This window comes from Poecilia mexicana, unplaced genomic scaffold (genome assembly GCF_051168715.1).
Source record: "Poecilia mexicana isolate PSO_F unplaced genomic scaffold, ASM5116871v1 scaffold_15, whole genome shotgun sequence".
NCBI classification, from domain to species: Eukaryota; Metazoa; Chordata; class Actinopteri; order Cyprinodontiformes; family Poeciliidae; genus Poecilia; species Poecilia mexicana.
The window spans coordinates 14,498,844-14,524,068 of NW_028263384.1; the positions used below are offsets into that span (position 1 = coordinate 14,498,844).

At 40.9% G+C, this 25,225-nt stretch overlaps 1 protein-coding gene across 2 annotated transcripts in view; it reads left to right on the plus strand.

Annotated features, from left to right (window-relative positions):
* Positions 1-206: 206 nt before the first annotated feature.
* The window catches only part of LOC106915466 (cGMP-dependent protein kinase 1), a 95,219-nt gene continuing 70,200 nt past the window's right edge, over positions 207-25,225 (plus strand). Inside the window, exons 1-2 of one of the 2 annotated variants that reach the window (XM_088013519.1) lie at positions 207-1,214; positions 10,850-11,016. In XM_088013519.1, coding sequence (XP_087869645.1) covers positions 958-1,214; positions 10,850-11,016 — 424 coding nt within the window. In that variant the 5' untranslated portion in view covers positions 207-957. Of the gene's footprint in view, positions 1,215-3,860; positions 5,188-10,849; positions 11,017-25,225 lie in introns of those variants that run through there. The other variant, XM_088013518.1, reaches the window with a different exon arrangement.

Sequence of the window (25,225 nt, forward strand, 5' to 3'; positions counted from 1 at the left end):
CGCCTTACTCTTTCCTTCTCACTGTATTCATGGCGATGGAAATGTTGATTTTATGGACTCCAACTGTAACTGGGAAGTTTACGTTAGCTGCTTTCATTGCATTATGCATTAATGCCCTCGTTTGTGCTACAAATATCTCATCCCCTTCCACCTCCAGAATTATGATGACATTAGCTCAAAATGAAACTTAGGGGTCAATATAATCGTCGACTGTCACAGTTATTGAAGCTTGGAGCTTTTTGTGGACAATCTATTCCATAATTTCAGAGAGGTTGAAACTTGTAAAGTTTTAGCAAGATGTCTTTAAATAGACTGATAAAAAAAATGCAAGTAGATTTGACATACAGATAAATTAGTACTTTAGCTTCACTGATTTCTGTTTACAAGTAGGCTTAAACCCAGTTTTATGTTTGGTGACGCGAGAAGCTGAACAATTGATTTTTTTTTTTTTTTTTTTTGCAATCGGGAGGGTCAGGGAGGTGATGGGCGCGCTATTGTAGTCCAAAAGGTTTGCGCACATACATGGTAAACGAACACTGCACGGTTCGGCAGCAGCAACGGGAGTAGGGACGGCGGAGGCGTCTGTGGTTGGGGGTGCTTCCTGCGTGGTGTGTTGGTGAACTACAGGAGTTGTCTCGGCTCTTCAGTGCCAAGTTCGACGGCCTGCTGGGAAGAAGATCTGCTGTAATTGCTTTCTCAATGAAGGCTCACCAGCAGCGCCAGCAGCAGCAGCTCCCTGGAGACTTGGCGGACAGTCTCCATGAATCGGCCGCTCCTCGGCTTTAAACGCCCGCTTTGCTCTTCTCCTGTGGTACAAACAAGCTGCCAGTAGAAGGGGACTGTCGGAGCATCATATCACCGTATCGGAGATCAAAGAACGGCTGCGGAGATTGGTGCCGATCTGTCCGAGTTGCTGGGAGTTTCGTTATCTTGGAGAAGTTTAACGCGGATTTCAGCATGAGCGAGCTGGAGGACGACTTTGCCAAGATCCTGCTGCTGAAGGAGGAGAGGATACGGGACTTGGAGCGGCGGCTGGCGGACCGAGAGGACGAGATCCACGAGCTGAAGAGGAAACTGCACAAATGCCAGTCCGTCCTGCCGAGCGCGCAACTTATCGGTCCCCGGACCCGCAGGGCGCAGGGCATCTCCGCGGAGCCCCAGACGCACCAGGACCTATCCAGGCAGACGTTTCGGAAATATCCAAAATCTGACTGGTAAGAGACGCTTCCCTGCGTCACATGTGCTTCATGCGTGTTACATCTTTTATATTTGAGCTTTTTTCTTTTCCATCCCCACTCATTGGCAAAATCTAATATTTTCTATTAAAGATTTAAAAGCTTTTAACAGCGCTTGAGTGTGAAAATTGATCAAACCTGTTTACACACAAGTCAGTATGGAGTTCAGATCCCACCTCAAATAATAATAATAATAATAATAATAATAATAATAATAATAATACAACTTTTCTAACCCTTATTTATGAAAAATGAGAGCTTTGGAGCTTTGTCATGAATGGAGGAGCACTTTCATTCTTAGGGTGAATGACGCAGCTTCTGAAAGAGCTTCCTAATTGATCAGACCCATCACTCGGGTCCCAAAGGACACAGACTGGAGGAAGTGCTGTGCATTATTGGCTTTTAGTAGCTGAACGCTGAGGACCCAAAGTGCATGTCTGAGGATATTTAATACTCCATTAGAAAGCGCTTTGTTTGACCATATGCTTACTTCATCACCTTCAGGCGCTCGTTTTAGGTTCACATGGTCTTATTTTGAGGGGTTTCATGAGCCTGAGGTCATCACCGTGTTTTGCGGCCTGCATCACCTTCACTCAGCCCGTCTCTCAGCTGTAATCACAGAAAGAAAAGTTCTTTTAAATCAATCAACATCACAACTGACTTGTCGTTTTGAGGTCTGTCTCACACTGCACACTCAAGAGAAGCATGGCTCTCTTGACACCGTGCCACAGACATTGAGGTTAATTTGATTGAAGCGGCTAGACAATTTCCAAACTTGATTTGCATCAATAAAGAGGATACAGGGAAAGCCCACATTGTGCTCATTAGCAGATAGGATGCTCATTAAATGTCTATCTATCTATCTATCTATCTATCTATCTATCTATCTATCTATCTATCTATCTATCTATCTATCTATCTATCTATCTATCTATCTATCTATCTATCTATCTATCTATCTATCTATCTATCTGTCTATCAATCAATCAGCCTGTAGCCTGCTCTGTTGGGCCTCTTTAGCCTGAGCTGATGAGTCACAGGTAATGCTCAGATGACTTTCCATAGAACAAACAGGTTAATTGTGTGTAATGAACGTCCTGGATGTATGCAAAGACAATTACTCCTGCTGCATCTGTGAGGAGGCTGAGCGCTGACACGGGGTCAGAGACGGTGTGTGACCTCCTCCCTCGTTCTCCCCCATTAGGAGTCAGGACGTGGCACCGTGGAGCCGGCGGACCGCCCCTGCACGCTTTCTCGGGTTTCAGCAGCTTGGAGATACGGATCCTATTTCTATTGATCTGTATAGGAAAAGGGCTGAGCTGGGTGGCTGGAGAGGTGAAATTTAAAGCGTAGAGGAGCTTTGAAGGACAGTAGGAGGGCCTTCTTCTCTTGTAGGATTGGATGCAGGGATGTTAAATGGCGCTTAGGGGGCCTGAAGGCAGCTGCACGCTTCCTGACATAGGAAGTCAACTTTGCTGCTTCTGAAGCTTTGTGCCTACTTCAACTGACTGGGATGAAAATGGATTTGAAGTAACATAAAGGCAAGGGACTCTTGGATTAATTAAAACTCTGAGCTGTTCTATTTGTGGACACGTACAAAGAAGCTAAGCTTTGGAAGAATACATCCAGACTAACGATTTAACAGGCTGGTGTGCAGCTAGTTGAACAGATGTTCCTCACAGATGCTCCTACAAAAGGCTTTCATTTAAACTCTGATGTCTGGCAATAGCTTTGGAACACTTTGTAGGTTGATATCGATGTCCTTTTTTTTAAGAATTACGCATTTCTTTTAAGGAATTCCCTTCTTTTGAACAATGTCTCCTTATTAGGCTGACATGTTTTAGTGCAGCTGCTAGATGTCCTGAGTCAACACTTCACAAGCAGCATATGCTAGCATCTCTCGCTGTGCACAGATGGCTTATTTTATTTTGTTTTGTAGTTAATGCAGTGTTAATTTAAATTATTTATATGAATGCGTTTTACCACCAGGATACAGATACAAAATTCCTCTTGCTTTTCCTGATTTGTAAGGTTTCCATACCAGAGGAAGTCAATATTTTGGAAGCCTACTATAACATTCCTAGTTATGCTGTGATTGAATATGGCTGGCATTGTGTCCATAGTTGTTTCTTCTACGCTGTAATACCAGGTTAGAGATGTATCTCTTTCTTGTTTTCACATTTCCCCTGATTATAACAGGATGGCAACTTTTTCCTACAGATAATAAATAATTCAGAATTATTTTGGCATTCATAATAATTAATTTTTTTAATTTCAAAAATCTGTTTTCATTTTATGTTTAGTTGTTTAATTTCATCTAAAGTTTGTATTATTTCATTTTATTTTCCGCCAAAAGACTTCCATTTTTATGTTTTCCTTTGCCACTTCTTTAAACCACAAGAGGGCAGCGACGACCTATTTTTTTCTTCTTCTCTGCTTTCCGTCTCCGTTCCGAATTGTTTTACATGCAATGTGTCAGGAAAAATATGCCTTACTCACACAGGCGTATCCCACTCAGCCAGGGAAATCTCCTTTCCCCTCAGCCTCAGTTTCCTCAGCGCCATACCTGTCAGCTCTCACCTCCCAGCAGTAATTGCTGTTTTTACCCCGAGTCAACCCTCCACCCCCCATCCTATCAGATTGTCCTTGGCAGTTTATTCTCTCTCCGAATTTGTTCAGCTCACACGGGGCCGAAATCTTTTCGCAGAGCTCCAGATGACTCATTGGGAACATGTGGACAGAGACATCAGCAGCGTTCAGAGTGCACACACCGCATTAGATTAGATGAGATGTGCGGAGGATGCGCCTTTCCTCTTGCTCCCAGCACTTTTTACTTGCTCCAGTTGTCACAACACAATATTTGAAGGGTGGCTATACCTGAAGCATCAGTTTCCACACACACAAAAAAATAAAAATAAAAATAAAAAAATCACACTATTTGCATGCTTTAATATTCATCACTTGTGTAGTTGAGTTGAGATATTCAGCTTTGGGCCCGGCTACAGATATTTCGACAAATTCACGCAGACAAACACAACAGGCAGAAGCAGCTGCTCATTTCTGCACAGTGGCTCATTAAGTTTTCCATCACCTCCAGCTTCCATTAAGACTCGTCTATTTGTAACTCGGCGGCCTCGGGGCAAGTTGCCGAGGTATGATGACCGAATTGTGGCTTTTTCACTGACTTCATTATTCATGTGAGACAAAGCGCCGCTCTCTCTGGTGTATCAAACTGCACCGCGCCACAGATTCCTGTAGGCGCCCTTCTCGCCATGCGCTCTCTCCGGGTCGCAGCTTGACGCACTCGGGGAGGACGGTCCTCAAATGTCACATCGCCGAGGGAGGGAGAAGGAGAGAGAGAAAGAGAGAGAGAGAGAGAAAGAGAGAGAGAGGAGGAAACTTATTTGCGCAATTGTGATTTATAAATTTTATGGCAAAAGAGGGAAAGCCCCAACTACGCCGGTAACCTTTACATGCTCAGCATCTGCCTGGAACCGAGGAATCCTCCCCCCTCTCAGAGGAGACAGGAGCTGCATCCTCCCAGTCCGTTCATGCCGGATAAAGTTTGCGCGCCGCTTGGCAGAGGAGAGAGGATAAAGACCCGGCTGAACACCGTTTGTATAAACTTGTAGGAAAGTCGCACTAAAATGGGCACGCTGCGCGACCTCCAGTACGCGCTCCAGGAGAAGATCGAGGAGCTGCGCCAGAGGGACGCGCTCATCGACGAGCTGGAGCTGGAGCTCGACCAGAAGGACGAGCTCATACAGAGATTGCAGAACGAATTGGACAAATACCGCTCCATCATCAAGCCGGCGACCCAGCAGGTCCACAAGCAGACCGAGCTGCAGGAGCAGCAGCGGACCAAGAGGCAGGCGATCTCGGCCGAACCCACCGCCTTCGACATCCAGGACCTCAGCCATGTCACCCTACCTTTCTACGCCAAAAGCCCACAGTAGGTGTCCAGAATCGGCTTATACTCGTGATAATAATCATGCTACGGTTTCGCGCTCTGTTTGTGTGCTTTACCATTTTTTCCCGCTCTCCCCCCACCTGTGGGATTCTTGTGCGTAATATTGCGTGAGGCGTAGCAGGTGCTTAACCTGTAGCGCACACAGGAACGAGCGTGCTCAGAGAGGGATGTAAACTCATCGCACTCACGCACAAATACATTATATTTGCAACTTCTTTACCCAGAAAATGAAAGTTGAAAAAAAAGATAATTCTTTCTTTTCTTTTCTTTTTTTTTTGCAGCAAAACGACCACATTTTCCATATTAAAACCATACGCAGGAAAATGAATTGCCCACGATAGATAATGGTAGCTGCTCTGCTTAATGTACCGCCATCTGTTTTATACAAATTCTGACTACGTGACAGGCAGTTTAATAGCATCCCTGTTCGTGTTTACTCTAGAGGTCTCATTCTTCTCAAACTCTCAAGCAAACAGTGTCCCCTGCTCTGCTCCAAGAAGAGGTCTGAATATTCCAGCTGTGTGTGTGTGTGTGTGTGTGTGTGTGTGTGGTTTCAGCCAATGTTGAGCTCTGCACTTCCTTGTGGAAGGTGGACAGGAAGAGTCCTCTTCACTCTTCAAGCACACATCATTTAAATAACTTTTTTTTGTGTGTGTGTGCTTTCAATGTGAAACTGCGCGGAAAGGGGGGAAATGAGTCACATTTTGGAATGAGACCTTGTGTCAGATTCAGAGATGCCTGGAAACAAACCTGTAAGCAGATTCAAAAATGAAAGGTGTTATTTGTTTGAACACCAAAAATGCTATTAGTCTCTCTGTCACGCCTGTCAGCTCTGTGCTGGAGAAAACACCAGCCAGACTTTTTCTCTTTGAATTTCTATTTTTATATCCGTCTGATTCTGGCGTACGGCAGAAGCAGAAAACACATCAGTGACCACTTCATTATGATGATTATTCATCACCCTGAGCCTTTTATTGTACGAGTGCACATGTGTTTCCATCCGTAAAAATTGACTGAGACATTTAGTGAGACAATGACTTTGAGCTCGGCTAAATGACCAGAACCTGGAGGATTGTGCTGCACGTTGATGGTTTTCTGACTCCTGCACTCAGCTCTTTGCTATGATGCCAATTTGTCATCTCAGCAATGCGGCTCAATGCCCTGGGTGCCATGTTGCTTGGGGTGAGCAGCACAAGAACAAAAACAAAACAAAAATAAAATAAAGAAAATTATATCTGTTGTGCACTAAACAACTTTATTTTTTGTTTATTTCTTATTGAAACATTTATTCAGTATTTTATACAGTGTAAGCAAAGAAAAAATAATGGCACTATGGTATAGCTAATGAAAATGGTAACTAGTCAGGAATTTCTGATTCAGAGCAAAATTAATCGTTAATCATTCAGACTGCATTTTATCCCTCCTAATATGAAATATAAAATATGTTTGTTTAATCTGTCAGAACAAAATTAGTAAAAAAAAAAAAAAAGGTATTAAAATGTGCAGTGCTTGTTTTTTATAATATGATAATGTGCTGAAGACAAACAATCCCGTAAGAGCTGGTTATTTTTAGGAATTTCAAGTTTATTTATTTATTTGGTTTCTTTAGTGTGACTCCAGTTTTGACTGGTTTGGACATATTTTTATCCACATAAAAAAAATACTGAAGGTCCATTGATCAAGACGATGCTTTGAATCTGACAGAAAATGAAGGAATTACAAGACTTCCCTCCTTCATGCATCAAAGGATACATACCTCACCTTTAACAGATTTTTGTGAAATAAAAAAAAAAAAATGTATCAAAGCATTTGTTGTTGATTGATTTGTTTTGTAGATTAAAAAAGGTGGGAGTTCTTAGTTTGGACACATTTAAAATAAATTCAATTTTTTATTCGTCTTTGACCTGCCACTCACCTGTCAGAATGGATCAAGGGAAAACAGGGTGGCTGCGATCTTTGTCAGTTTACATGATGCTTCTCTTATTTTAATAAAATGAAGATAGGAGTTCAGTCAGTCAAAATGACTGTTTTTGACGTTCACGCCGCTGTTGTTTTGCTTATGCTTAAAGATTGCTCTTTTGCATATATTTTTTAAAGTGTAGTTGTCATTTCTTTTGTACAATTTGCAGTCTTTGTGATTATGTCTCTCTTTAAAAAGACAGTGTCATCTCCTCAGCTAGGTCTCAACATTTCATTTTAACTTTTCTAAGGACTGTTTGAGAAACTCACTGTAGGATCACATCGTCCCAGATTCTACTCTAAATAATTTAGTTTCGTTCTTCTGTGAGAGCGACTTTGCTATCATTGATTTTAAAAGTACCAAGCTGACAAAATGATAAGCAATTCAAGTGCACCCCTCAAGCAAAAGCAGCGTTTCCATCATGTTTTTGCTGTTTTAGTAGTCCAGTGATAATGCCTGTTGCATTTGGCTAAATGTTTGTGCTTTTCTTCCACTTCTTACACACTTCATCTTCTTTATGAGGCCCGTGGAGCATTCTTTACGCATACGTTATCCATATACCGCGTTTTGCCTGTCTCATTTCTGTCAGCCTCTCCCGCTCATTTTTCTTTCTTTTTTTTTTCTTCTTTTTTAAAGAGCATATTTTCTCCTTTTAAGGAAGACTGAACTTGCTCAGCCTCAACTTTACTGGTAGATGAAAGCAAATATGTCATTCTCACAAAGACGAGGGAGGCAGATGTTTTTATAGGGTCTGGTTGGAAGAGGTTTGCTTAACAATGGCTGCAATCAGGACCGCCAGGCTGGAGGTCTCACTGGTGGAAATATAACAGAAACAGGGTCAACAAAACTCGTTTCCAGACCACTGGAGGTCAATTCAGAAAAAAAAATAAAAAAGAAAGAAAAGCCTTACAGCTGGATCAGGATAATTTAGTTCACTTCATCATGAGTCTACAGCAGCATGAAATTAAAACTATTTTAAGCATCACCATCTTGGTTTGTGTTATCAGAGCCAAAAAAGCTTTTTTTTATATTTTTTTTTTATTAAAGTTTACTCCCGAAAAATTTAATAGGAAGTTTCAAGATTAAATCCAAGCAATCTTCCACGTCTGCCAAGAAAGACAAAGGTTTTAACAAAGATTGAAGAGTGGGAATATAAAACAGCTGCAACACATCAGTCCTTTCTTATTAAATTTCCTGCAGCTGCATAGTGAGACTATCAAGGGCAGACTTAATGAGTCTTTTGGGGTCATCCAGGTACAGTAGTAGTAGTAGTAGTAGCTGCAATCCTCTACTATGCTGTGGAAAAATATTTTCCCCCTTTCAGATTTCTTCTTCTTTTTGACATGGCTTTAAAGTTTCAGCTCGTGATACAAATGTAATACCTTCAACTACACTAAAGAAACAGTTTTTAGAGACTGAAGGGGGTGTACAATTTAGGATGAATTCTGAATCAAAAAATGCCATGTGGGACCACAACTATAAAATAAAAATACATTTCATTCTCAGGAAAAAGAATAGTCTAGTAGATGAATGTAAGCAAAGAAGAAACGTAAATCAGTTTAGAAGAATATACAGACTTCAAATAAATGCAAATATGTTGCATGAATGTTTGAGACTCGCATTTCGAGGTTGCTCTTGAGATACTTTGTTGTGTTGACAGTCAGTTCATGAAGACTTTAGTCTTGCTGACTGGCAACACTTTTAAACCATTTATGTGGCAGCAGATTGGGTACTTGATTGATGAAAGATTTGCAAAAAGTGACAACTCAAACATAAAAATCTTTTTTTTTTTTTGGCATGGCATTCTGTTTCGCAACTAAATAAATCCACTAAATTAAAAATGTTGATTGCTCTACATTTTTCAATGGCATATCGCATTTTTGCATGTGGATGTATTTTACGGCTATTTAAGAAAATGTACTGATCATCGCTGTTGAAATGTTGTTTCTTGGCTTGATAGAAAAAAAAGTTGGAGGATTTCGACACTTAAATTCTCAGAATGGACAAGCCGGTTCTTTTTACCTTAAATGTTCAACGTGACGAGAAGTGCCTATAAAACACAAGATCATAAACACACGAATGTGCAGAGGAGTTTGTTTTAAAAACACAGACTCAGAGCTCAGGACAGGACTGGGAATAAATCTGGGCACTGCTGATGTGGTAGCTTGACGTTCTGTTTGTGTAGCTCCAGGGTTTCGGCCGATGGCTGGTATTTTGGTGAGAGCTGCTTTATAAATGTCTTCCAGGTTGTTTGCCCTTTTAGCTATAAGTGATCCATGATCAGCCTAAACAATGCACACAGAAAGGCCAAAAAGCTAAAAAAAAAAACAACCCAAGATGTGGTCCACATTCTTTAATAATTCATACTCATTGTGGATTGGTGGCATTTATCTAGGTTATTAGGTCAGAAAGGCCTCCTGTCTTTGTAGAAGTGGTCTCATCTTTGGATTAACACAGATGCTAATTATTAACCTCATTCATTTAGCCCACATGCTGTCAGAAGCAGCCGTGCGTCGCTTGGCTGAGCGGCTCAGACGCTGGTGATGACATACTTCAATGAACGAGCGATTCCCGCTCACCGCGTCATCTCTCCCATCTCTCTTCACCTCTTTCAGTCAGAGAGTATCAGACCGGCGTTTCCTTTGAGGCCTTGTGTTTCATTGCACCTGGCCTGCATTCACCTGCTGTCAGTGCGGACATTCTTCATGAAGAAGTATCGCCCCTCGGCGAGATAAGCGCCGTTTAATGTGTACTCTCGGATCTCAGGGATAATTTTCCCTTTCATTACGTGGCTGCCATACATTTACCCTGGCTTCCTTTTGACTTTTCCGAGAAAACGTTCACGCAGCTGCATATTAGTTTTTACGGTTGATTTTCTTCCATTTTTTTGCGAATCGGTTGGAGAAAGCTGGTAGGGAAGACTAATTCTTCCTCTGCAGCCTGAAGGCTAATTTGGCTTTCAGCCATGCATCCTGAATATCCACAACTGTTTTACCTTGAGGCTTGGATTTAGTCATTTATTATCTTGTATTTGAAAGGGGTTACAGCAAGTTTTACCTTGATGTCTAATGAGGGTTTGCTTTTGAAAAGCAGCTGTGCTGTTTGATTTAGACAGTCATTACCAAATGAAAGAAAGCTACATGTTGAACAGGTCAGTGTCCTTGAAAATATTAATTAAGCAAAATTAATTAGCACTAAATTGTGCTAATTGGATCGTTTTATTGATGGTCATGTGAATCTGGTACAGCGCCTTGCAAAAGCATTCACAAGCCTTTAACTTTTTTCTGTTTTGTTACGTTGCTACTGCAAAATTTCAATTCAAAATATTGTAATTGAAAGTAAAGGAGACATGATTTCCATCATGCTTAGCCATCAAAAATCTAAACAATGTGGAATGCATACACGTTCCACACCAAATGAAAACCAATTACCTTAAGGCTTTTGATCAGATTAGACCAACATTAAACTCATTCATGAACATGGAGAACACTATGCATACTGAAAAACACTCCATATTATCTTAAACACACCATTTCCAGGGTGACACATGGGGGTGGCAGATTTTGTTTTGGTCTCTTAGATAAAATCCTGATACGTGTGAGAAAGCTAAAGCTAGATTAATGTTTAAGCCACCTCTCAAATGTTTTTTTTTTTTTTTATAGCTTTGTTTTGCTTTGCTTCCAGGTCCAAGGATCTGATCAAAGAAGCCATCTTGGACAATGACTTCATGAAGAACCTGGAGCTGTCTCAGATCCAGGAGATCGTGGACTGCATGTACCCTGTGGAGTATGGGAAGGACAGCTGCATCATTAAGGAAGGCGACGTGGGCTCGCTGGTGTATGTCATGGAAGGTAAAATGACACTTGTGCAGAAGTAAATCGGGCATCTTGAGGTCCTAATTAGCTTAAGCAAAAAAAAAAAAAATCCCTTACAAAACGAGGATGTAAAAAGCAGAACGAGTCTTAAGATTGTGTAGAGGTGTGGACGAACTCTTAAAAAAAACAAACCTCTTTTTCTCTTTATGTTTCTGCTTGACAAACATAAAATAAAGTGTTCAAGGGCTGTCACATTATAATTCACCTATGATTTTTCTGGTTTTATTCTATATGATGTGCACCCACTGACTCGTTCATTTCCAACTTCATTTTGATGTCCTTTTTATTTTAAAAGAAGTGTACCATGAGCTCACAGTGCATGGCAAAAGGAGCACAATGTCTATTTTGACTCTGGAAGGGCGGCTTCAGAGGAGCTTCAGTTAAACGCTCATTGAGTCTTTGTCCCTGACAATAGATTTGACCTTAATGAAAAGTGTCTCAGTCAATGTGTGGAAGCTGTGATTGATCATTATTGGGAGGAGAACTTGGCGGACACTGACCGAGATGAAGACATAAAACAAGATTGAGCACTCGTCACTGAAGTTCCTGTTACTCATTTTACAGATTCACCCCGAACACTTTCAAATAAGAATAATATTTGTGAAATATACTTTCTCTAAGCTTTCCCATTGCATGGTTATACCATAAATAGCAATTGATATTTAAAAGATCTGACTATACTCAACTTTGAATATCTGTAGTCAGTTAGGAGATGTGTTCTGCGTCTCATAGATGTACATTTGTTGGGTGCAAAATCTGCAGACCAACCACAGGATAACAGCAAAAGACTTTGTGAAAGTGCTCACAGAAATTAATAAGAAAGCATCAATATCCAGAGTAGGATGAGTCTTGGGCTAGGGCTGAAACGATTCCTCGAATGATTCGAGTACCTCGATTACTAAAATTCCTCGAGGAAAATTTACCTGCCTCGAAGCTTCGTTAATTTATGTTTTATTAGTTAGCGCACCGTGTTCCGGCCGGGACTTCATTTGCGTTGCGCGGAGCTCTCACTTCTGCCTCTGAGTTGTTGACAAAAGCTAAGTCTCAGCGGCATAAAGTCCAATCTTCAAGATTGGCCCGTGGGGATTTAATTGATTGATGATAATGCCCGACTTTTTATCGTTTTTGGGGAACCAATAAGCATCCTTAAAATGACTGGGGGAATGCCTGGAGTACGGCAGCATTTCTCCTCCGGGGCTGCTGGTTGAAAGCGAACGGCGGGAAGAGCGCTGAGGTGAGCGGATAGCCTGAACAGGGCGGGCGGCTGAGTAGCTGATGCTCACCGTGTAAATGTAGCTTTACCGACGAACCGCACAATAAATTTCATATCCTGGTCTGAAGAAACGGGTGGCGGAGCGCATCGTACATGGCTGGTAGATGAGTTTCTGAGTGTGACCAGTGAAGGTGTGTAAATATCCCGTATTGCTTCCCCCCGTGTTCGTCCCCCGGTCTAACGGTTCGTCAGTCCGCTGGTCTATTTCCTCCCCTCCACCCCATGTTCGTTCATTCGCCCTCTCCTCCCAGTCCAGGCGGCATTTCCCGTATTTTTAAACCCAAAGCGTGACAGGTTAGGTGACAAGGTGAGTTTAATTAATCTATTAAACTCACTGAAGATGAATACATAAACTAAAAGCTGGATTGTAGACATTTTTTATAAGCATATTTGTGAGCCTGCCTCTTTGTTATTAAATTCAATATAATTTCAGATTTTTCTATAACTTTTCTTCTGGTTAACTTAGAAAGTGAGCTATTATTGTTACAGGTTAGTTTTCTAAACTACAAAAAAGCAACTGTTAGGGATGCTCAAATATGAAAAATTGGACTGATATTGATATCTGATAGTAACACCGGTATTATGCCAGATTTACCAATATTTCATTTTGTAATTTTTTTTATCCGATTACTCGATTAATCGTAAGAATAATCGATAGATTACTCGATTACTAAAATATTCGTTTACAACAGCCCTATCTTGGGCTGACATGGGTGCAAAGGCTGAAAGGCCACTCTGAGAGGCAATTTTTCCAACAGCAATTTATATAAAAAAACAGAAGTTTACAGCTTGTGAATGCCCTCTGGGGGAAAGAGTTTAATTCTTGGAGACATGTCCTGTGGTCTGGTATCCTGAGAAGCCTGGGAACATCATCCCAGCTGACAGAAATGTCAGGCTTTTGACAAGCATTTTCACTTTTATGCATTTCTTACTACTTGGTTGGTTTTCCTTTTGCATAAATTACGGCATCTGGGATGTAATGGAAGCCCAGGTTGCTTTGATAGCGGCCTTCAGGTCATCTGCCTTATTGGGTCCAGTGTCTTTCATCTTCCTCCTGACAATACCTGCTGTATGTTCTCTATAGGATTCAGGTCAGACCAGTTAGCTGACCAAACAAGCACAATAACGCCATGGTCAGCTTTAGTACCTTTGGTGTTGTGGGCTGACACAAATCCTGCTGCAAAATAAAATCACCACCTCCTTACAGCTTGTCAGCAGAAGGAAGCATGAAGTGCTATTAAGTTTCTGGTACGTGGCTGCATTGACTTCAAACAACACAGTGGACCAACAGTGGACGACATGGCACACCTGACTGTGGAAACTTCAAGCAATGTTCCTCTCCACTCCTCCTCCAGATTCTGGAACTTTGATGTCCAAATGAAATGCAAAATGTGCTTTCATTTCAAAAGAGGACTTGACTTTGGACCACCGGACAACAGTCCAGTTCTTTTTCCCCTTAGCCCTGGTAAGCTGGTGTGCAGGATTGGTCTGTGCAAAGTGGATCTTGGTGTTCTGAGTCCAGCCTCAATCGACTCCTTGTGAGGCTCCACCAAAGACTGCCGTTATCCATGTTGCTTGTGCACATTTTCCTGTCACACTTTTTCTTTCCACTTAGCTTTCTATCGAAATGCTTGAACACATAACTCAACGAGCTTCTTCTGCAACGACCTTTTGTGGCTTGACCTCTTTGTGAAGGGGCGTCGGTGACTATGTTCTGGACATTATTCCAGTCAGCTTTCTTCCTCATGACTAAGAAACAAGTGAGATGCCTTTGCAAGTATTTTGAGTTAATTTGCTGATTAGTGTGACACCATGAATTTACAATATTTCACTTTATTACATTATTAACATTTTCATTATCTGTAAGTCGCAATCATCAGACTTATATATAAACAAGCTTGAAATATTTCCCTTTGTGCATAATGTTCACTTTCTGAAATGATTGACAAAAAATATTTAATTTCACAATACTCTTATTGTTTTTTTAGATGTACTTGTAATGTTAAAGTGATTTTTTCTTTTTAGCTTCAAATGTTGCTGCTGTTAGGAAACTTCATGGATTGTGGAAAACAAAGTTCTTGCAGCAACTCTTTTACAGCTACCACACTACACTGCACTTAAGATAAGAGTAGTGCTCTTATGGCTTGTGTCTAGAAGTCGTTTCCCACCGTGTTTGTTTCTGTCCTGTTCCTACACCTCCGTCTACAGGACATTTGGCTGAACAGATGGTGGCTTTGATGGAAGTGGTCCGTAATGATTTTACAATATTTGTGCGTTCATCAACAGGTTGCAGTTTCATCCAGAGGGGCCAGAGGACAGCCTGTAGTCTTTTCAGCCGATCTGATCACTTTCTGTAGTCTCTTCTTGTCAGACACTGTTGTTGAGCAGTTGAATCGGAGAAGGTGCTGCTGAGCTTTCCTCACCACTGATGTTGTATTTCTAGTCTGCAAAATAGTCTCAAATCCTATTCTATGCTAAAAGATTGATTATGTGTAGAAAATTGAGAGTCATAGCAGTTTCTCTTCACTGCTGCCACTGTTCACACAACCGCGGCACATCTTGCCAATAAGCTGTTCTAATGAAAGTATTTCAGGCGAGAGTGAGTGTTAATGCACCAGAGTAACAAATGCTGGTCAGAAGTTACAACTGTTACCTGAATGCTGCCAGAAAACTAGCAGCATTAAATACATGCAGAACATGTTTTCCTGTGTTGACTGATCAAGTGTCATAGTTCAGGTGTCACTGCATACTTGAACAGTGCACATCCACTTCGGAATCAGCTTAATATTCATAAAGGTCTTAGGTCATCACGCAGAGATTGGGATTTATTTATCTGCTTTCCTGAAAAATCTGTGAACATTAATCTTTCAAGGCTTCACCTTCCAGGTCATTCAAATCTTTTTCTTTATTATTATTATTATTATTATTATTATTATTATTATTATTATTATTATTATTATTATATTTTAACTGTGCTATGCATCTTGTGCTTGTTGCTGCTGGTTATAAATTCCAAATCAGGATGCTTTGGAAAAGCTTTTCAATTCACCCACACCCACACAAGCCAGTTAAAACCTGCAAGTGAAAACTTATTAAGTGTTTATGGGCGATCGAGTGCGGTCTTTCTTTTTTCTTTTCTTTTTTTCTCCTCTCTCTAGGCTCTTGGAACAAAACCGAATTACATAGTTTGATGTGCTGAAAGTGATGTTTCACCTTTTAATTTCCTTTCTTGGAAGTCAAATTGCTCACTTTATGACATAAAGTAAAGAAATTAGCCCATATAGTACCACTCAAATGTAATACTTAATACATTCAGCAATACAGAACGTATTAAGTGACTTTCCGTTACTTAAAGACAAGCTCAAAATGTGATCAAGCAGAGACACTCGGATAAACCAGAGGAATTGAGAAGCCTGCCTTGTTGGTTGGTGTGGAGGCAGTGGCATTTAAAGGTTGATACTTTATTTAGGAGAATCAGTCATGACAATTGATTGTTTAATCTGCTGTTGGGCGTCTGTTTCTTCGATGCTTGATTGAGACAAACGGTTAAAATAGTCTTGTTGGAAAGCAGGTAGGAACTGTTTGTATGCAGACAGCTGCTAGTTAAGCATATAATGCCATGCTAAAACTATTAACACCCCACTGAACCTTGTCACATTTTCAAATGCTAACGCAAACACATAAAGATGAAGTCAAATAGTACTCATGTTTTTTTTTTAATTATTGCAACAAAAAACCTGAAAAGTGTGACCTATTCCCTTCGAACCTCACCTAATTAGTGAATAAATTGTACCTGAGTTTAATTTAGTTGTCTGGAGGTCGATGGCAACTGTAGTTGATAGCTACAACTGAGGTGTGGGACTCTGTTGACAGCTAAGAACTATGTACTTTGTAGCTACCCTTTATATAAGAGTTGTTAAAAAAGTTGTTGTTAAAATACCTTCTTACAGTTCAAGTCACCAAGCAGGCATAGCGAACAAGTGAAGGTGCTCCAGTCACATAGCATCAAGAATAAACTTTTTGGCATACAGGAAGGAAAACCAACACTGCACATAACCCTGAACACAGCATCCCCATAGTACAGCATGGTGGTGGTGCCATCATGCTGTATGTAACAAAGCTTAGTTGTTTAATGTAATTTGGTCAGGGCTGAGGGGGATATGAATGAAACCAAATACCGGGTGGGTCCTGGATGGAAGTCTGTGATTGCAAAGTGATAAAATGTGAAAAGCTACAAGGGGTTTCTACATTTTTCAACGCGCTGTACACACATATTGGTGTGAACTCTCAAAACAAGTAACACTCAGACGGACAATTCAAAGCGCGTTTTGTGGTCACTTTGTAGGAGCATGGTTAAAGTTAGATTATTTGCTGAAAATGCATCCTGTTCTTCTGCTCACATTTTCGTCTCGTTTCCTGTACCTCTGGAAAACCGAACCTTATCAGCTGACCACAGAGAGAAGTCAAATATGCAAAGAGTTTATGCAAATCCCGTGCAAAACCCTTCTGCGGATTGAACACCTGCGACTCGATATGGAATATCGGCAAATGGAAAAGAGCTGGGCGCTGTAAAAAAAAAAAAAATAAGAGATGGATTTTTTTTTTTCTTTTTATATATTTGGGCTTTCTCTCTAAAAGCCATAAGAAGCAACATCATCGTTAATTAAGCCTGGGGAAATGTTACTGGAGTCATCAAAAAGAAACGCTTTGCAAATATAGCCCAAGCATCAACATCAAGCCTTTTGGATCTGTAGTCAGTGTATATCAATCTCCCCCCATGATGAGGGAGACGCCTGTGGCAGAGGTGACTTGTCATAGTAGGTCACCAGTGAACAAGTGTCACACTGGCATGATGAATTGGTTCCTATCGAGCTCAACAGAAAGAGAGAAAAGAATGATTCAAATCTGCAAGGGAAATAATTGTAGAGGGGCTTTGTGGTTTCATCCTGGACAGAGACAGAATACTGAACTGTAACGTAGCTGGAAGCGGGGCTTCAAATTCAGCTCTGGTCATTTTCCACTTTATGCTAATTGTTTGGTTAATTGTTTTTCATTTCATAATCCCCAAGGGTGGATCGAGGATATTTATGTTGAGCAAACACTGCCATCTTTTTTTTGTTTCTCTCTCTCCGTCATGCTTCTTTTTCTCCGTTTTTCCCAGGCGCTCTGTTTGCAGACTTCACTGTAGCCGTCCCCAGGCTTGCTTTGCATTAAACAAATCCAGAAAGGCGTTCGCAGCTCACTGGTCGACTTTGTATCAAGGTCTTCAGAGTCTCTTTTAAATACATGCTGACAGGATGTCTGCCTGTCAAACGTCCAGCTGCGTCACCTGAACACTGTACATCATTTTCCTCGCAAATGAAACGAGCAGCGCCGAGGCAGTTGTGTCATTTATTGGCATGATAGCCAATAATGTCTGGTTATGGCGCTGATGGTCCATTATCTGTCACAGAACATCTACGGCGTGGCTAAATTTAGCCAACAGAGGTACAATAATACTGCTAACATTAGCGGTAAATAAGAATGCTGTGATTTTTCTATCTTTGTGATCATCTGAATCCAAATCCAATCTAAGTTTATGGGAGTACAAGTGCTTCACACGCTTATTGGAACCCTGGGTAAAGATGTGTAAAAATAGGCTATTTTATTGCCAAAACAACCACGGGGAAGACAGACTGATGACACCTTCTTCAAGGAAGGTCAGTCACAAAAGATGAATAAAGAACCTGACAGTTAACAGAGCGGGATTTTCAAGCAAGTTAATGGAAAATTTAGTGGAAAGAAAACATGTGGGACAAAAAAAGACCATAGGAGTGTCAGCAACCCCTCATAAAAGTATACTATAACTAAAATAAATTAATCTTTCATTACATTAGCTTATTCTCACAGGGAGAATCCAACCTTTAATTCATTTTTATTTAGCAATACAATTTCCTACGGAGAAAAAAAAACCTTTTACAAAATCATTTGGTGCCATTTATTAAGAACACGTTTTTTTTTTAATGAACCACATTGAACTGAACTTTTAAAACTCATCCATGACTTCCTGTTTATCAATGCATGTCAACAAAAGATTAGAATGACTTGTAAATTTATAAAAAAAATAATAAAAAAATTCCCTTCTCACCCTCTGTGGGTGGTCTCTTTCATCCTCTGAGCTCGGGTCCTCTACCAGAGGCCTGGGAGCTTGAGGGTTCTGCGCAGTATCTTGGCTGTGCCTAGAACTGCACATTTCTGGACTGAGATGTCTGATGTTGTTCCTGGGATCTGTTTGAGCCACTGCTCCAGTTTGGGGGTGACTGCCCCGAGGGCCCCGATGACCACAGGCACCACTGTGGTCTTCACTTTCCAGGCCTTCTCCAGTTCCTCTCTGACGCCCTGGTATTTCTCCAGTTTCTCGTGCTCCTTTTTCCTGATGTTGTGGTCACTTGGTATTGCTACATCCACCACAACGGCTTTCCTCTGTTCTTTATCCACCACCACAATGTCCGGTTGGTTCGCCATTACCATCTTGTCTGTCTGGATCTGGAAGTCCCACAGGATCTTAGCTCGGTCATTCTCCACCACCTTTGGGGGTGTTCCCCACTTTGACCTCGGGGCTTCCAGTCCATATTCTGCACAGATGTTCCTGTACACTATGCCCGCCACTTGGTTATGTCATTCCATGTATGCTTTCCCTGCCAGCATCTTGCACCCTGCTGTTATGTGCTGGACTGTCTCAGAGGCCTCCTTGCACAACCTACACCTTGGGTCTTGTCTGGTGTGGTAGATCTGAGCCTCTATTGCTCCGTTGTTTAGGGCCTGTTCCTGGGCGGCCAGGATGAGGGCCTCTGTGCTGTCCTTGAGTCCAGCTTTTCCAGCCATTGGTAGGATTTCCTGATATCAGCCACTTCAGTTATTTGTCGGTGGTACATCCCATGTAGGGGCTTGTCTTCCCATGATGGTTCCTCCAGCACCTCATCCTCTGTTCCCCATTGCCTGAGACATTCGCTGAGCACATCGTCTGTTGAGGCTTTGTCCTTGATGTATTTATGGATCTTGGATGTTTCATCCTGGACAGTGGCTCTCACACTCACTAGTCCTCTGCCTCCTTCCTTACAGCTTGTGTACAGTCTCAGGGTGCTGGATTTGGGGTGGAACCCTCCATGCATGGTTAGTAGCTTCCGAGTCTTAACATCCGTGGCCTTTATCTCTTCCAGTGGCCAGCTAATTATTCCGGCAGATTACTGGTAAGGCATAGCTGTTTATTGCACGGATCTTGTTCTTGCCATTGAGCTGGCTTCTCAGGACTTGCCTTATTCGTTGGAGGTATTTGGCTGTGGCTCCTTTCCTTGTGACCTCATCGAGGTTGCCATTTGCTTGTGGTATTCCCAGGTACTTGTAGCTGTGCTCTATGTCTGCTATTGTTCCCTCTGGGAGTGAGACCCCTTCTGTGTGGACGACCTTCCCTCTCTTTGTAACCATCCGACCACACTTCTCTAGTCCGAATGACATCCCAATGTCCGTGCTGTAGATCCTGGTGGTGTGTATCAGTGAGTCGATGTCTCGCTCGCTCTTGGCGTACAGCTTGATGTCATCCATGTAGAGGAGGTGACTGATTGTGGCCCCATTCTTCAGTCGGTATCCATAGCCAGTCTTGTTGATGATTTGGCTGAGGGGGTTCAGGCCTATGCAGAACAGCAGTGAGGACAGAGCATCTCCTTGGTATATGCCACATTTGATGGACACTTGTGCATATATATATATATATATATATATATATATATATATATATATATATATATATATATATATATATATATATATATATATATATATATATACAAGAGAGAGAGAGAGAGTCTTGCGTTATGGCTGAGACTCTCTCGGCCATAAGAGTTGTGTGGCCGACACAACCGTGTCCAGGAGATGATGGTTTCCAACGTCCTGAATGAGGATTCGTGACAGAAGATCTTTGCTTATGAAGCTGGCTCTTCTCAGAGTGCTGCCTCTGTTATATTTATGAGTTTGTGATTTGTCAATGCAGCAGTAAATGCAACAGTCTTAATGGAACAGTTTGATAAATTAATGCTTTCCTCTGCCGAGAGGCTTCATGGGATACTGATTTTAATTTCCAGTAGGACTTAGCTCCTGCCCACATATCCAAAAGTAAAACTAGCTTCTTCAGCGACCACCGTATCACCGTGTTTGAGCGGTCAGCAAGTTGGCCTGACCTGAATCCAATAGAGAACCTAGAGAGCGATGTCAGGAGGAAGGTGAGGAATCCTCACCTTCATTCTTGAATTTCAGATTTACCAGATACACCAAGTTCAGACAAAAAGGTGAAAGAATATCAGTATTCGTTTGTCGTTGTTATTTCATTTCAGTTGCTGCAATAAAACTCAGCTGTATTTTGTCTGCATCCGTTGGGCCGTTGCCAGCATCTGTCCTTTTTAAAATACTGATTACATCTGAGACAAAGGCTCACATTTCCATAGCGAGGGGATTGGTTTTTGATTGGCAATGTCATCCCCAAAGACACATCCAGGTGGCTAATGATGATGATAATGATCAGCATAATCACATCCAATTACTAACAAGTATTTTATGCCCAGTAAACCCCCACAATTTCCTTCAAAGCAATTATGCAACTTAATCCAATGAAAGTGTGTTTTCTAAAACAAACCCGTGTTCTGCAGAAACACGATGGGATAGGGCAACAGTCCTCAGATGTACTCTGTTGTTTGTCTTCTGCAGCTAATAACGTTAAAAAATAGATTCATTTAGTGAATAGAGTAGGAGCCATGTGGAACATAAACAAAAGAATGTGTTTTTGACTTGCAAATATTGCTTATTTAAATTAAATAACAGATTGCTTGCATCTCAGGTAAAAATCACTTATTTTAGAAAAGCTGGCGAAACCCACACGGATTCTAAAAGCACGTTTTCACACTCGTTTGTCATTTATAAGTGTTTCTACACTTATAAATGGCCAATCATTTCTGTTTAATCAGTCATCATTTTTTGGATACTTGTTTTGTTAAAAGACCTGAATAATACCCATTTTGCGTTGTCGTTCAGATGCTATTTGATTTATTTGAAATCTTGATAAGACACCATTTGAAATCTGATTCTTTTGGCCCACAACGCAGATTCTCTCCAACGCTTGATAGTGCGGATAAAGTGGTTTTGTTTCAATCTAGACCCACCTGAAGTGTTTATTGTTGAAAATTGAATTGTCATTTGACCAAAGCACATAGCTCCACATAAAAGCCTCAGCTGCATTTAGCACACTGCATATATTTATGCCTAATGGCTGTCATGGAGACTCAGTGACTCTAAGATGCCTCTCTTTGCTGACGTTCTCTAACAGTGAGCGTTGAAGGTATTGTTTACCTCCTTTATCGTCCTCCTCGCTTCAGACTCTTTGATTATTGTGCTCACTTATATGGGCAGGCTAACGTGTGAAGTTATTTCTTTGCGGCTATTTCCTGAGTGTTTTGAGGATCGTCACACACCCACCTTACTTGGATTGCTTGTCCTCCTTTCCATTTTGAAGAATGGCTAAGTTAAGTGGGCCTCTCTGTGAATTGAGAGAAGTTCATAGATTCCTAAGCACTCGTATTCGCTCAGAAAATAGTAAAAATTAAGCAATGCTTCAGTTACATTATTTACTTAATATGAATTGTTAGGGGAATTAGTGTTAAAGGCAATATTAAAAGGATTTTGTCCAAGATTTCTATTTAATTGGGTTTCTTTATCTCTAATTTGATTCTCTTGAATCTTCTCTGCTACTCTTATTACATTTATGTCCTTTTTATCTAGGGAATTGTAACTTTACTTAGTTGATTTTATTATTTAGTCATAATTCAAAGCAACAAAGTGAATACAATTTCCGTTAATTTATTTTTGAAGATTTTTTTTTATTATAGGGAGCTATCGACTGTCAGCAGGGAGGAGAGAAGAAGCAGTGAAATGCAAACGAAGAAGCTTTCCAAAAAAAATAAAAAGAATCAACTCCAAAGCTGAAGTGTTCACGGTACATTGGTAGCTTCTTTGACAGCCTGCTATATTCAGACCAACTGCAGACCAATTCACTCAGGTGGAGGCGTTCTGGGAATTCAGTTCTACACTCAGGATTTGACAAGTTCTTGACACAAATTAGATTGAATTCCAATTATTTTATTGACCCGCTGCTTGGAAAGACAAATACAGTGTCCAGGGGAGGCTTAAGTGGTATTTTCAATGCTTCAATGTGACAGAGTCGAATGTCAATGTGCTGTTTTAAGGCTTAAGCTGTACGTCTGCTGGCAGTCTTCTCCCTCACTGCTTCAGAGATAAACCGCAGAATAACAACGAACAGCGATGTTTACCAACAGTGGCGCCCTGCATATTTGACTCGGTGAAAGCATGACATCAATTCTTTAGTTCCTACGCGTCACTTATTAAAAACGAGCAACCGCGTGGATTGAAAGCACTTGTTGTTTATGTTATTTAATAAACATCAGTATTTAATTTACACCTCCCTCCTGGAGTAAAAGTAGTTTAAAACCTTAAAGTAATTCCATTCTTTTACAGAAGCACAAAATCAAACTAAAAAAAAAAAGGTGATGCACTAAAATACGACCGGTATAAAATCGAATAAATCTCTATAATAGAAGGAATTAAAATTCAGTACATAAAACTCTTTTGAATCAGTAAAACTCAAGAAAACTGCTGATATATTTACCTCAATTTAAGCTTAAATTTAGAATAATTCATCTTAATTGTTGCAACTCAACTAAAACCCAAGTTGAAAAGCCTTTTTTTGTCATAAGATCTGAAACCTAAATGTTTTGGAGTGTGATAAAATCCACTGGGACTTTAACTGGAAACTTGTTCAAATAAACCTTTAACAGCACTTATCCCAGGTGGGTCCTGGGATGAATGAAACATATTGATATGTGTAAAAGCAGCTGCTTATGTAATGATGTAGGACTGTTTCTGTTCCAAGGATCTCGTGAACCTGCACCACTCCCTCACATCAGCACATGCCAAAATGAACTTTTTCCATTTCCAGGATATTTTAAACGTGAATCTGGGCACTCAGCACAAGCAAAAGAAAATCCCTGAAGTTCCCTGTTATTTTATATTTCACAGTGAGATTCTGGCTTATTAAAAAAAAAAAATATATATATTATTTTAATAATTTTTTACACAACTTTACCAGGGATGCCAATAATTGTGGGGTGTGCTTCAGACTGTGATAATCTCCTTTAGCTTCCAACAAGCACCTTATCGCCTTCCTACCACCTTGTCCTCTAATTCACTAGCAGCATTTTGAAAACATGACGAGGAATCAGCTTTCTGTGTCTGCTATACATACATATTTTATCTCATAATTCCTTAATCTAACAAGCACCTGGAGGTAAAACAATTATCATCTTGGTGGAGGACGGATGAGTCCAACAGCACGTGTAAATTGACCAGTTTCCCAAGAAAATTCACGAGGGACAGCATTATTGTTTCTGCCTGAGATTCTGACAGCTGTTCCAGGTTGAAGGACCTCTTGTGCGCTGTAGGCTGGAGTTCTCAGAAGGATCCTTTATGTGCCTGGTGTAGCAGGATAAAGGAAGGCAAACCCCTCTGCAGTCTGGAGCTTGGAGATAAAATCACTAGAGGCACCTGTGTGTGACTCCAAAAGTGTGCAAGAACACATTGTGTACAGCGAATTACATGCAGCATGAGTAAAATCCGTTAGACGTTTAACAGTACTCTACAAGGAGAGTAGCTGCTGCTAATAAACTGTCAAGTAATTTTTGTGTGTGTGTGTGTGTGTGTGTGTGTGTGTCATAGTTGCATATTCATAAGGTGGTGTGAAAACGAAGAATTCGCTTGGTTACAGAAACGAGAGCTCCCAAACACATTGCAGTGCATTGTTGCCTGGCAACTTAACTTATGCAGACTTTGAATGGATGCTGCACTTGCTGTCAAAGTAGCATCTTGGGGCGGATAGACTCTGCAAAGTGAAATGTTGAGGCTCACAAATTTTTGGCTTTATTGGGCCTTCAGAACTCAGCATGTAGCAGACACCGACACGACAGGCGCTGCATTTTACAGCAGCCAATCACATTAATAATGAACCGCAACGCTCCGCAGGGGCTCAGAGTTAAAATTTCTGCTTAAAAGGCATCTTGGGTAACTAAATATAAAAATTACTTGGAACCGGAATAGGCTGTATTGCCCGACGCTGTCTGATTTTGTTTGAGTTTGTCTTCACTCCTAAAGCAAGAAAGAAGAAGTCGATGTCGATTTCTGAGCATTATTAATGTTTTATTTTTGTATGAGAGAACAAGTGGGGGCGCATCATGAAAAGTTCTGTGAAAGGTTTGAGCGTTAAGCAGTCTTGCTGAGGTCTTCATCAATATCTTCATCAACTTTTTACCCCCATCGACAAAAAACACAAACTCTGACTCTTTGAAGCTAGCAATGTAGAGCAGCGGCAATCAAGTAGCTCCAATTACTAATATTTTTTCACAACAGGGTTCAAATCTTACGTCTTCGACTCATTCTCATATTTTCTACCTGTTAACTCCCGCTGCTCTCTAACAGCGACTCTCCTGTACATAAAATTATTTACGTCATCAGCTCCATCTGGGAAACGCTTGCTTTCCCCTTGCATGCCTGTTTCCTTGCCAGTCTGAGGATTTTGTGGTTTCTAATTCCCCCCATCTCCTCAGTGCCTTGATATGATTTGGGGATTTATAATAGAAAATGGGGATTTTATTTATTCTTAATTCTGTGTCTCACACCTGCATGCACTTTGGTTCCTCGCCCTGGTTTGTCATATAACTGTTCTTGGCAGGAGAATGTCATTAAAACAAAAACCACAGTTGTCGCTCAGGTTGATCATAGTTGCGGTTGCAATTTACAGTTTTTAAAGGAAACGGTGGG